Source organism: Toxotes jaculatrix, chromosome 23 (assembly GCF_017976425.1).
Source record: "Toxotes jaculatrix isolate fToxJac2 chromosome 23, fToxJac2.pri, whole genome shotgun sequence".
In the NCBI taxonomy this organism is placed as follows: domain Eukaryota; kingdom Metazoa; phylum Chordata; class Actinopteri; family Toxotidae; genus Toxotes; species Toxotes jaculatrix.
In genome coordinates, this window is record NC_054416.1 from 14,625,028 (window position 1) to 14,639,567 (window position 14,540).

The 14,540-nt window shown below is 43.6% G+C and overlaps 1 protein-coding gene across 1 annotated transcript; it reads right to left on the reverse strand.

Moving 5' to 3' along the window:
- Nucleotides 1-2,203: 2,203 nt before the first annotated feature.
- Nucleotides 2,204-10,550, reverse strand: peli3 (pellino E3 ubiquitin protein ligase family member 3). The gene is given in 7 exon segments (XM_041031159.1): nt 2,204-3,005; nt 3,602-3,790; nt 5,855-6,076; nt 7,592-7,693; nt 8,673-8,802; nt 10,356-10,495; nt 10,497-10,550. Coding segments are annotated over 7 exon segments (1,416 nt in total). The 5' UTR covers nt 10,530-10,550; the 3' UTR covers nt 2,204-2,405.
- Nucleotides 10,551-14,540: the final 3,990 nt, after the last annotated feature.

The window sequence follows — 14,540 nt, forward strand, 5'->3', positions numbered from 1 at the left end:
GAAACCCTGTCATTGGTTTAGTTGTCTTGCAACAATGTCGCGTGGGTTCGATCCCCGTCAGAGCCGCGTGTTATTTAGCGCATGAATTAGACATTTGGAATGAGATCACATTTGCCATCTGGGGACTTCGACTTGTATCATGATCGCTTTTTCATAACACAAAATATCAGGCGAAGTATATCGCTGTTTTCTACAACAAACGCACGTGTCGAATTATATAGCGTATGTATTGAATGTATATATTTGACATATGTATTTTATTGTGTCAGCTTGAAACCATACAAACATGTAGTGTAGTCGAACAAGAATGTGCATGGCGAATCAAATCCCACACAATCCATGAACCAATAAATGACACATCTTGATTGCACTTCATTTTATTGGCCACTAGATGTCCGACTCGAGCACTGTGTCATTGAAGCCTCGGGTAATGAACCATTTTTTTTTTGTTTTTTTGAATCAGGTGTCGAAGCTTCAAGAAAGTGAATTTTAATCATCCCATACACACAGAAACCACCAACTGCACAAACACACACACACACACACACACACACACACCTAAAGAAAACAATGCCAGTGACTCTAAACATGGCTCACAAAGAGCCACATTATGTAGTGTGGAAAATTAAAATATACCGAAAAACAACAACAACAATAACAGAAAAATGACAGTTAGAACAACCAGTTACAATATACCAAACCACGGCTGTATATTTCATTAAAGGGGAATTTATTTTAGATGGAGAGAACATGCAGCAGATGGAGCAAATTAGCTAATGACACCATAACGACTTGTGGATAAAAATGACTGACTTTGTATTTGATGAGAGAAGTGAAATGATGCTTCTTGAATTGGAATCTATGGAGCCAGAGGTTTTTTTTTTGTTGCGCACCTAGTGGCCAACAGCGACATTGCACTTTAAGGCTCTTGGCTTGTTTGGCCATTTTTATGTACAGTCTAGGTCCATAACCCACAGACATCAGTAGACTGGACGGTTTATTTGGCCTTATAGATATATAGGTCTTATTTGATAAAAGGCAACAAGTGAGACTTAATTTTCTCTTACTGGGCTCATTTAAATCCAGATTTCTGTAACTTTTGAAGCATGATCCGACAAGTAAGGTGTTGGCCCCACCTAGTGGTAGCATGAAATAATTACACTGTGGCAGAATGTGAAGGATACTTAAACTTACACCATACACATACATATTATCATCTCAGGCACACTGACTGAAAGACTGATAGTTGTAAGGGTCACTCATACACAAACCAAGTCCCTCCTCAGCATCCTGTACCCCGGCTAACATACTGTAGATTCCCCTCAGCCTGCCTGTCATTCACGGTGGATGCCCTTGATTTGCACCCCTGCTTCTCCCTCTGGGACCTTTAAATAACCAACACACACCAAGCAGATAATGTGGAGGCGCAGGCATCTCGGCTGCAAATACATCACTGTGTCACAAATGGAAATTGTGTTGTCCAGGCTCTGGTTCTGGCACTGACATGGCTCGTGGTGAGACTGCAGCTTGCCCTTCTGTATCCACTCTTCAGGAAGACCTTCTCGGCGGCGTTATTACAATTCTTTATTACCAATTCAAAATACCATGCATTCTGACTGCTGTAAAATATGTGTAAAGGTGCAGCTTTGGAGTGGAACTTCATCAGTGTTTGTATAACCTTTCCTTAGGTGTTGAATCGCTAATGTGCAGCTTTTCTGCCCCCTCTCTCTCTCCCCTCCCTCTCCCCCGGTAGGGAGGCACGGGGCTGCTGGTGACCTTGAGTTATTTTTAGCACAATGGGGGCGCTGCAAACTGGGAGCAAGGCTTAGAGACACTCTGTGGAGTCTGCAGCTTACTACTGCATAGCCTGCGTTGCTGACTGCACCTACGGGGGATGGGGGGGAGTGGCTTCTCATAGGGCGAGGGCTTGATGTTTGTCCAGCAAAAAAAAGCAAACCTGCGCTTTATGGAGACACGTGTAGCATTTAGCATTGTTAGCTTTAGACCTATGAAAACAGGTAATCAAACAGAACTACCCTTTAACGTTCATCCAGCTACGCACATGCAAACCTGCGGTAGATGTGAACACATGAAGAGCAGCCGAGCCGCTGGACTGCTGAGGCTAAGCAGGTACAGAAAGAGGAGAACAAAAAGATGACTGAACGCATGTTCATTTCAACACAGTTTATTTACATCTTCTCCATACACCTCATTGCCTTGGCATCTGCTATTGCATGTCGCTTTCAGTTCGTCATATCAACAGTCCTTTCCCTGTACTTGTCGTCAGTGCTCCTCTCTTTCAACCCACACTCGAGTGTTCAGATTTATGTTCTAGCACACAGTCTTTACTGAGAAGGTCCACCTCTGTCCATCGTCGTCCTCTGAGTGGTTCCTGGGTCTGGGCTTCAGTCGACGGGGCCCTGGAAGATGAGTTTGATGTGGCCCTGCTCCCCTGTCAACCAGGTACCACAGAAGGGGCAGGCAGCGTGGAAAGCATGGGTGCCGTGGGGTAATGGGATCTGGCTCCATCCCACCACTGTCTTTTCTGAACATACATGGCCACAGGGGCAGAAAGCATGAGTGGGAGGCCCGGCATCCAGGTACAATCCTCCCTCACAGCCCAACCACAGCGGCACATAGGGGCCCACTCGCCGGCACATGGGGCACTCCCTCTCCCCGGTGCTGGCTGGCGCTGTTCCGCCTGGGCCAGCGGGACCCTTCTCCTTGCGGTAGCCCCAGTTGTGGTAGCCGTGCACGTGGCCGCAGTTGACGTAGACCCAGGGCTGCTTCTTGTCGACGATCTCACGCTGGGCCAGGCTGGGGAAAGCCAGAGTGTTGAACCCCACTGGACACTGTGGACGGGCAGCATTCAGCTCCTGGCGAAGGGACTCCAGCTGTTTGAGGGTGGGGGTGTGGCGCAGTCCAGCGGGGGTTCTCCACAGCAGGGTAGCCCCACACAGATCAATCAGAGAACCATCCTGTAGGGTATTGGACTCATTTTCAACCTTAAGAGAGGTACAGAAGAAGGGAAAGTATCATCATTAAGACAGCTAAAAAGTTTTCCATGTATGATGCAGTTTTTTCATGCTTGCACTGAAGGGCATCCAAACGTTTCGTGCTAGCTGTGTGGCTGGCAGCGCCTCAGGTCGAGACAGGAAATGCTTGGACAAAGTGGTACCAACAAGATTCAAAAATCACAGACTAGGCGCTACAATCCCCTGCTGGCATTTACACCAGCAGGGGAAAGGGACACAATATTCTTTCTCTCTTTTAAAAGGCTGAAAAGTACTAAACGTAGGACAGGAACGTTCTGTAACAGCACTTATTAAGAGGGTGTTCACTTCCTTTCATCACACTATCCTTGTAATGGTATGCACAAAACGGTACACAAAAATGAATCTATCTTTTCAGCATGTCCTCATACTAATGTAATAAAGCTCTTTGTTCACACTCTTTATCTTGGGACTGCCCTGTTGTGACAAACCATTTTTCACAGAAATCCCCTGCCTGTTCAAGGTCTCGAGTCAAGTCAAGGTCGGTAACATCAACCCTTTGCGACCACATTGAAGCAAACATAAGACCCCCATTGAGTTAATCGTACCAGTTTTCCTCTCTGCTGGGCTGAGCGGGTCTCCCTCAGGGCAAAGACGTTGCCGCAAACCGAGATTTCCCTCCAGACGCCCGGAGCTGGCTCAGACACAAACTCCCCTGCCGGGTGCATCACCAGCACCCCATTGGTGGTAAGGCCGTCCATCAAGCCGTCTGACGTCCTCCATTTGGCAGCCCGCTCCTAAGAGATTCCCACACACACACACATAAAATACGCATGCAAAACACAGACGGAGCAGCAGACGTAAAAGGTGAAGGGAATGATGGGGAGGCACACAGGGCCGTAGTGGAGGTGGATGTCAGAGGTGCCTGGCGAGAAAACAGCCAACGTTGCTTTTGCTCTGCTGCTATATTTAGCTCAGTACAGAATGACTACTGTTACTGACTAATGCACAGAGATGCACCCACGCCTAAGAATAAACCCGTCCCAAAGAGAAAGAAAGGATGTATTATGAACACAAATTAGCTCTCATGAAATGAAACAGCAAATTTCTGCCATGTTTAGCCTCATTTTTAACAACAAAGCATTTAAAGGGCCAGGATACTGCAAAATACAGCCTGGAGGATCTAGTTCTGAACATTTCTTTGAGGCTGTTGCTGCTCTGGAGGAACGAATGCTTAACAAGCTCTGTGTTCAGAGCTTGTTAAGCATTCGTTCATCTTTCAGCTCATTGTTTTGGTTTTGCAGTCCATGACTTTTTGTGGTTTGGGTCACCTTCATCACTCTCATCAATTTTGTTTCCAGCAAAAGCTCAGATAAATCCCTGTACACTACCTGATCACCAGTAAGACAGAAGATGGATGCAGTTAGAGACTAGCTGGTGAATGCAGTGGAACATTAAAAGGTGGGCACAAACACGACTCCAAATAAATGCTTCATGTTGCTCTGTGTCTGCTGGATGTTCTGTTTTCAGATTTTAAGCGGGAAAAAACAAACAAACAAAAAAACAACAAAAAAGTAATACTAGCTAGCTACACAAAGAAGAATGCTATGAACTATACTGTACAACGTCTCATCGTTGCGTAGAGTTGTTGGACTGCCTGAGAATATATTTAATTATTTCCAAGAACCCACAGACCATCAACAGTCTCAAATACTGTTATGATGGAAAGCTCAAGGATTGTTTTTTTTTTTTTTTAAGGTCTTCCCACACAAAATCATGCATTATTTATCTGCGGGACAATAACAGTCTTATCTGCATCACATCCATCACTGAGTTCAGAGGTGAACTAAACTCAGGGTGGCTCAGATCTGATTTTTAATAAAAAGGAAATATTTGCAACATTTGTTCCATATGTCAGTCAGTGGAAATGTAGTCCTGTAGTCCTGATGGCCCTGTGTCTTTCTATGGCTGTGTGGACAAATTTGGTTTTCGGGAACCATCGTTGTGAGGACATTTTAGCTGATCCTCACAACCTGAAACTGATCTTTGAGGATTAAGACTTGGGTTTAGGGTTAGGCATTTAGTTGGGATGGTTACGGTCAGAGTGAGGGGCTAGGGAATGCATTATTTCAAAGTATGTCCTTACAGAGAACAGTAAGACTGGAATATGTGTGTGTGTGTGTGTGGTGTGCTGGTTGCTGACGTTATCTCTCCGACTCTGTCTGACTGCTGGCCTAGTTGTTAGGGGTCCTGATGAATCTTGCATGGGATGAAGTCATGATGTCAGGAGAAAGGCTATTATTGGCTTTTGCACCTACATGTCATGGTGTAGACGCCCGCCCCCGCCCACCCCAGCAGCTTTAGCTGTGGTTTTAGAAGCGTTCGCATTTTAAAATATATCAAAATGAACGCAGATATCTTGTGTGTGAAAATAAGACATTTTATCTCCATTTTATATCCAAACTACTTAACTGAACCAGCAGCAAGAATACTTTTCAAGCTTTTTCAGTCGCAATATCGTCGTCATGACAATTCGACTCATTTGATTCAACTGAGCTGATGTTAAAAATGATATGGGTGAACATTATGATTAAATGCATGCTATAAATGCATGTTTTAACATGTCTGATTATGTAATCACACATGTACACACACACACACGTGGAGAACACAGCTCCCATGCTCCCTCAAGCCAGGTCACATGTGCTGACACCCATTCCCACAGCTATGCTGTCACCCGTGGGTGGCACAGCCATGTCCGTGCTGTTTGCTCTCACTATGGTGGCCATGGTTACCATGATCCCTGTGTGTACGGTTTACCAGGAGAAGCTTGGCACCCAAGGGGGAGGCAGAACGCTTACCCCTAGGAAGATGTTCTTGGAGGAGTCGAAGCCGGCGGCATAGATACGGGCCGTGTAGGGAGCGCTGCGTTCACACATGATGCGGCAGGCGTAGCGGGAGATGGTGCTCTGAGCTGACTGTCCGCCACCACCCTCCCCTGCCGCACCTCCACCCTGACTGCTGCCGCTGCCCGCCGTGTCTGTCACCACAAAGTCGATCATGCTCTCTGTGGACCGGCCAATCTAAGGGAACAGAGAGTAAACACTGATACCATGAAACAGTGGTGAAAAAGATCGCACACCGGCCTGCCTCTGAGGACTCCTAAAGCAGATAGAGTGTGCACTTTTAAGGTGTGTACAGACCAAACGTGAAGCTAATTTTTCCTGTGGTGCAATTATGTAATGCCTAAACGTATCGTTGCCATCTGTGGGCATCCCCAGTTGTATGACGCAATTCTGTAAATTGCAGAGACAAAAAAATAAGGAGAGAGTTTGGCAAAAACTGGAAAACATACAACTACACAAAACCTTCCCAGATATCCCATAATACGACCAAGCCACACCTAAGCTACCTGCATGGACCACCAAAGGTAAGTGAGAAAATGTGTGTTTTGTAAGTGGGTGAACCAACCACCTTTAATGTAGTGCAAAGAGACAGGCAAACATGGACAGATTGGACTGGAGCCCTGTTGATTCCGTCTCCTGGACGGCTTTTTATGGATCTCCTTGATGATGAGAGAGGGAGGTAGGTAGGGAAACAACTGTGAGCTGCTGAGAGCAGACAGGTCTGACTCATCTTTTCTTGTATATCTTATCTCCTCTGTCTTTTGTCTTCCCTCTCTCTGGCTGATACTCTCTTTTCCTGCGCTCCCTCTTGTTCCTTCCCCTCCCTCTGCTTCTCTCTCATGACGCTGCATTCTCGAGTCGTCTGACAAATGTGCGAACAGATCACCTCTGCACTCCCTGGATGGTGTGTGTGTGTGTGTGTTATTTTTCTTCACTGGCTTTACATGGCTGAGAGCTTCCATTACTGTATGACTATATGACTGAGAGTTTGTCAGCACTTGGTTATAGCCTAGCTTACCCTGACCTTAGCTTGGAAGAAAGAGCTAGCCTGGCCCTGCCCAAAATTTAAAACTAGGGCTACCACTGCATCTGAAGCTTTCTAATTAACATGAGTATCTCGTTTGTTTGCACATGAACACAGATACCCCCCACCCCCCAATAACAAAACAATACTAATATAAATTATTGATGTCTTCAAGCATTAGTTACAATTGATAATTATTATTAGTATCTTTAGTAGAATAACTTTGCTGTTTCCCTTATTAAAAATCACATTTAACCTTGTGCCAATTAAAATGTGATAATCAGCCACAATTAGAGTTCCCTCCCATAAACTATGGGGTCAAAATATCCATGTTTTATATTGTCTTATCAGGCATCTTATAGAGCCAAAAGCAAAATCTTGTTGCACTGTACAACTTGTGTTCTGGAATGACAATAAAGATTATTCTGATGTTAAATGTGTTTCCCAAAATTCTTGTTTGTTGTCAGAAGAAATAAAAAAATAAAAGCCAGATTCAAAAGTGTGGTTCTCTCTTTCATAATTGTACTTTTTCATGATGTTTTTATATGTCTGTCAGCCAAAGTGCTTCTTTTCTGTGTGTACTACTTCTTATAGTAGGTGGCAGCTGGCATAGCACATGTGCATGTTTATTTGTGTGTGTGTATGTGTGTGTGTGTGCAGACACTGACCTGAAACATGTCTGTGTTGGTGTCATGGGTGTACTCCACAATGACAGAGTGGCTCCGTGACAGTGTGTAGGAGATGCTGTGCTGGCTTTTGTTGCTGAGTGCCTGCCAATAGAAAATACATTATCCAGGTCACATGGCCACAAGGAGAGCTGAAGGTCTAGCCTCCGGGAAAATCGACCCAGAGGACATTTCCTGTTCTAGAGGAACAACCCCGGCTCCAATGACTGATATCATTTATAATTAAAACTTATTGTTATGATGTAGAGAGAACATCTAATTTAAGTAATAGTACAGATTGTATATACAACACTATATATATTTTAAAAAACAAACAACCCCTATTGTTATGTGCTCACCATGGTCATTTACTACACAAAACAAAAACCAAAAAAACAAGTAAATAAGGCTAAGAGTATATAGCCAATGCTAACATGTTGATCTTTAATGGGTAAGACTGATCATTTTTACCATCTGAACATTTGCTTGGTGGGTGGGAATGCATTCGTTTTGGATGTGATCATAAACCAAAGCATGCAAACAAATTCCACATTTGACCAGATGGTGGCGCTAGACGAAAAGACTTCTTCAGAACTGAGGTAGCCTTTTAGATGAACAAGCAAGTCCAGTTGCCTTCGTGTACCTTTTGTCATTGGCCCAAACAAGCATGGGGGGGAGAACACGCAAACTCCACACAGAAAAGCCCCCGGCGGGCAGATTCGAACCCAGAGCCTTGCTGTGAGGCGACAGTGCTAACCACTGCACCGCCATGCCACCCTCCATAAGAGAACACGTAAAATTAAAATCAATATTTATATGTTTTTTTTTTTAAACTCCCATATGCCATCACCTGTGAATGAACACTTCTACACTTTAGAGCGTGACTCCAGAAGTTGGAAATTAAAATTGAAACTCTTTGAAACTACAATCACTGCTGTTCCATTTATCATTGATTGGGTTTTTTTTTTTTTTTTTTTTTTCTGAGCATAAAGAATCTGGTTCTTTTCAGCCTGTTGTTGGGGAAAAACACCCCTTCAGTTTGAATGACATCCTGAACTCTAAAACCAGTGTTATGACTACTCACCTTTGACACCAGAGGTGTTGAGACATTGTGGATAACATCAGGTTTGACCCCATTGGCTTTGGGTCTCTTGTAAAGGGCCAAACGACTTCTTCTGCGACCCTTGTCCCCATTGGCCAGCGACCCATTGTGCCTGTGAGGTATAAGAATTACAAATAACATTAATTCATTTCACCAGATATTCCGTTCTTGCTCATGAATTTATTTAAGTTGCTTCTCCTTTGTCATTTGGGTCTTCTGGTTTTTATATCAGCAAAATGATACAGGTTTCCTGACTGGTTGTATATCGAGTCTTAGCCATAGAGAGTTTGTTATATGAATTCACTCCCTATTTGCTACCTAGTCCTCTAGTAGTTTAACTAGTAGCTCAGAATATCAAATATCTTATCTATTATCTATCTTATCTAATATCTATTTTACTGCATAAAATTTAATGATTTTAATGGTGAGTTATCCAGTATAACCAGCCATGTTTATTCCATACTATGGTGCATTTATAATGAACAACGCTCCTTCCAGTCATGTTGTGTTGGCCACAGAGAAGCCATGATTGGATGGATGTTGTAAAATGTCAGTGACAGGTAATCTCCCCCTCTCTCTCTGTAATCACATTGACAGAGAACCAGGCCCTTCTCATCATTCATCAGTGCGTGGATCAATATGGTCAAGGAGTGGAAGCATATGTCTGTGTCTCTGTGCCTGGAATAGCACCATAACCATCCCTGTGGGAGAGATATCCTCTCTCTCATACTTGAGTATGAAATCTATGGCATGTCCATTTGTCTGTCTTTTTGGTGTTCCTCGTGAAGCTTTAGGTTTAAATTTGTCACTGTGACTCAGTGTGTGAATGATAGCTGTGTGTGGAGTCAAATGAGCTGACTGACTGACTTAGATAAATACCTTAGAAAAGAACTTGGTGTGTTTTATTGTCCAACTTACTCTGCAAACTAAGCTACTGGTTTGTGGGGCCAAGAAACCAAATGGATCTCATGTGTTTGGCTAGTCACTAGCATTTCTAGACTGCATAGGCTTCTGGTTTATGTAAAGGAATAAAATTCTAAATTGTTAAATTCAGACATGGTAAGCCTAGCATAGCATGAAGACTGGAAACAAGGGTAATCACCTAGTTTTTCTGCTAAAAAAAATATACCTACCAACACACCTGATGCTAACTGATAAACATGCCATGTCCTGGTTGATTAATCTTTTCATAGATAAACAAATAAAAACAACACCCATCATTCATCCATCCATTATCTATTCCAATTATCTGCTTAAGCATGACCTCTAAACCTCGCTAATTAGCATGTTATAGTGTATGCAAACCAAGGTGCAAAAACAAGAAGTTGCTGGCACATCACCCGGGGACTATTACGTGGCATTTGGAGTCTTGTCGTCAGTGTGTGGTTTCCAGGCAACCAGACTCCAGTAAGTTACTGCTCAAGGCCAAGAAACAACCTTGAATGCAATCTCCCATCAAATCACAAATCAAAGTTTTTCCACGTTGGTTTTTGTACAGATTAATCAAACAAAACAAAAAAATACCATGCTAATTAGTGAGTGCTAGGTAGATTTTGCTATTGGATAGTAGCTTTAAAAGCACATTCATGAGAGTGTAGCAGTTGGTTCAGCAGTTGGAAATAGCACATGGATAGTCACAGGCAGACACACAATATGAAGACTCACCCTAAGACGATGAGCTCGCCATACTTGACGGGCTCCTTGTCCTCAGGGAAGACTCCGTCGTGGGGTTGTGAGCTTGTGCTCAGAGGAGGCGAGGACTGGCTCTTGTTGCAGGATGGGCGCAGCTCCAGAGATGGGGGGGGGACACAGCGCCTCTGAGCTACCCTCCAAAACCATGCCCACTGGCCACAACTGGCGCTCGCTGCTGGGGAGGGGGAGGCCAGGTGAAGGAGAGAGTCAGACAAATGTTGTGTTACTGATGAAGAAATTTCATTTCAATGAGACAAAATAACACGCAATAAAACACAAAATGTTGGCGGAAAGGAGTACACCCACCATTTGGTATGTGGTCACCTGTAAATAAAATGACATGGGAGGAAAAAGGGGGGATTAACTGAAGGAAAAGAACTGAATCAAATCAATATTCCGGTGATAGCTGGCTAGCTACAGCTGACATCCTCGCAGTTTGGACATGGGTATTTTTGGAGGCAAATAAATAGAATGTAAAAAGAGTTAAGCAGTCATATTCACATGATTAAGGGTGGAAAATTAGCCCAGCTTTCCGCCTGAAAAAAATCTTGGGTTCACAAACAGCACTGGAAAAGGTGTTTGGCATCAGTGCTTGCATTAGCTGATTGGCATCTGCTGTTTCCATTCATGCTTTACAACTTGCTCATTCATCAGCTAGTTTGGCCGCCAGCTGACTCCTAACATCCAATCGTTGTGTGCTATATTTTGGCACTGGTTAATTTAAATGTAATCTATTTTGGATATATATTTATATTTATATTATGGGAGGGCTTTGTTCTCCAGAAGAATGCTTGTCGCTGCTGGGATTGTTTCAGAGCTCCCTCAAAGACTAGAGCCTTTTCCACCAAATATAACAATAACAAAATTTTCTGCAAATAGTCAATTCCTTGACAGATTTCTGTCTGAAATTTATTTAATGATAAATGTAGGGAAAAATGGGCTAACACTTGGTGGTAATATAGAAATACACACTTGACAATTTTAACATTGGACTGTAAGAAGAAAAAGACAATGATATATTGTTGAAAGACTCTGGATTGGACCTGAAGTTAAAATTTTGTTTTGTTTTTAGTCAAACTAATTTAATATTTTTGGTCAAACTAATTTACAGTATTTCCACCTGGGTCACAGGCTGTTAGAGGTCATGCTGATATATCAGGCTTTAATGTAAAGCCATTCATTTACTGTATCCATGTTCAAAAACCCAAAATAGTCATAAAATCTAATTCGAGACTAACTGGCTGAAAGTGGTTCAGTAGTGCAGTACAGAATGGGTGACCAGCTTCAGTCTTTGTGACGCTGGCTCTTCTGGTAATTGTCATCCTCTTTATGCAACTCAAGTGCTTTCTGTTTGCTGACCTGGGGCCTTTACAGAACAGCCGGCCCATCCCTAATAGGATTGGATGGGCACAAGCGATCAAGCTTTTTTCCCCACAAAGGCAGATAAAACTGATACCTGCATCTATGAACCCCTGTTAATACTTTGCGATGCATGTGATGTGCTGTGCCATTTTACGCCGGGTGATGAATTACACTTCACGACTGCTGGCGAGTGATACGGAGCCCAGAAAGGAAGGAGGAGTACTGGAAGCAAGAGAGCATATCCTCTTCACAGGCTCTTACAGTTAACAACAGAGATAACCATCAATTGACAAACTGCCATTTCCGAGATTCTTAACAAAGCCCGGGAGGCGTGCAACCTTTCCTCGAGCAGCAGCCACCAAGCAGAGAGGTGGAGCAGGTTCACTATTACTGGCTTTTCATTTTATACAAGAGCTTTATTACAATGGCAATTCTAAAGCTTTCGATTGCAACCCTGTCAAATTAAACTTAAGGGGCCTGGCATCGAAACACATTGGACTCAACATACAATTTTCTCATAAAAGAAATCTATAATACAGCAACAAAATGTCCAGTGACAAGCATTTAAGAAACTGGCAAGAGAGCAGAGGAAATGTGAATACTGTGCTGAAAGGAGTGGGATCATTTCTAGCACTGAGTCACTATGTGGATATTTTGACATTCATTTTACACAAGTCAAACAAAGCTCGATCCACGTCTCTGCGCGCAGATTCTAAAGGCAGTCCTTAATGCTCAAGCCTATTATTAATCAAAAGTGTAGGTGGTCTCCACCTACACGGTGGAAAAGCTAGCGGTGCAAAAGCAATGACAAAGCCCTACAAGCTTTGTTCTCCCTTTGAGCGGATTAGATAATCATCCTGAGAATGTAATAATACTGAAAACACTGTCCCGAGTTCGGACGCTCTTCTGCTTTTCCTTCCTGTTTGCTTTCCCAGCGTCAGCATCGAGGGAAAGTCCTCTGAGATCATCATCCACCGAAAACGAACCCATTCAAGACTACACTACCCGATGAACTCGTGCGGCCATGATTAGATGTGATCTTATTGTGGCCATCTAAAAGAGGCCTGATGAGAAGAATACCCTCCTCATAATCAGATGACAGATTGGCAGTAGGCATATCCAGGCAGCCAATGGCCATTTCATTACCCAGGCTCTCTGTTGCCCTGGCGGGATATTGAGCGGTGGTAGTGATGCAGAGGTGGAGGCAGAGTGGACTCAGGGGGAGGCTGCATGGACAGAAGCAAATGAGTTGAAGAGAAAAGAAAATAAGAGGAAGGAGGAAGAAATGTGAAATGCAGCGAGGGCTTCCTCTGGAAGGAAATTATTGTAAGATCCTAGCACTATATACACATAGTGCTGTTTAATTATCCAGAAGACTTGTGCGTCCGGGAATCATCAAGATTGTAAACTGTGTGTTGTGTACAAGTGTTGTGAGGACCTGTGCATCTTGCATGCTTATTGGTTGATCCAACTTCTATCGGTGAGGTGGATTTAAAATGCAAAATAAAACCCCAAAAACATCATGTTAACTAAAGGTCCCTCAATGGTTTTCAATATAAGTATGATTCAATATAAAGATGATTTTTTTTGGCTTTAAAAAAAAAAAATCTATCTCTGAACACGTGAGCGGTCGATACATATTTTATTGCAAACATGGACCCCCCTCTTCTTTTGCCTTCTTTTGTCTCTCTGCTGTAAATGATCTAACTGGGCGAAAATAACTGGGCGGATAATCTATAAAAGCAAAAGGGGCATGACTACCATGCGCGAAAGAGTGGATATAGATGAGAAGGAAGAGGAGGAGGAGTGGGAGGTGGGAGTCTGAGGAGGAGGAGGAGGCGGAGGAGTGGGTTTGAAGGGCGAGGAGAGGTGAGGGAAGGAAATGAAATGAAATGAAAGGAGGGGCAGATGTCAGATGCTGCTGGTCTCCTGGAAAAAAAAAAAACACCAAATGTTGAATGTATCTGTGTGGATGACGAGGAGAGGAGGGAAATGAGGAAGAGGAGAGCGAGGTGGAGGGTGTGTGTGTGTGTGTGTGTGTGTGTGTGTGTTTGGGAGTATGTGTCAGCAGGCGCATGTGCGGAAGTGGCGGGCTTTGGCAGGGTGATGGATTGCCTGTTCTGTGCCACGCATTTTCTAATCAACCCACAGCCACATCCTATCCTGGGGGTGGAGAGAGAGTGAAAAAGAGAGAGAGGGAAAGAGAGAGAGGGAGAGGGAGAAAGAGAGAGAGAGAGGAGTGAAACAAAGAAAAACTGTCTGACAAAGGAAGACAAAGGAAGGGAAGGAGAGAATAATAGAGAGAAATAGATGAAGGGAATGCAGTCCATGGGAGCACAGTGGAGTGGCTGGAGGGTCTGTGGTAGGAAGGACGGGTTTGCTGCTGCTGATGGTGCTCAAGCTAAACACCCTCTCACACTCACACACACACACACACACACACACACAGTATTACACAACACGACACGCTGCAAAATAACACCGCCCCGTAAAACCCCGCAAAAGCAGCCAACCGAAACCATGCAGCATAACACACTGTACCACAGCGTCACAGTACAGGACCACTGTACACATCCCAAAGAAGTGCATCTCCATCAAGAACACTGGGTGACAACATCATACAGCAGCTGTATGAGGCAATGCAACAAAACCCTGCACAACGCAACACACACACTGCATCAACTGTGCAGCACAACACAACTATACATATCAAAATGTTAAAGAATAATTCAGGATTATTACATTTCTTTTGTTAGACTTTATTGTCATTAATTCACTGAATTAATTATTTGTTAC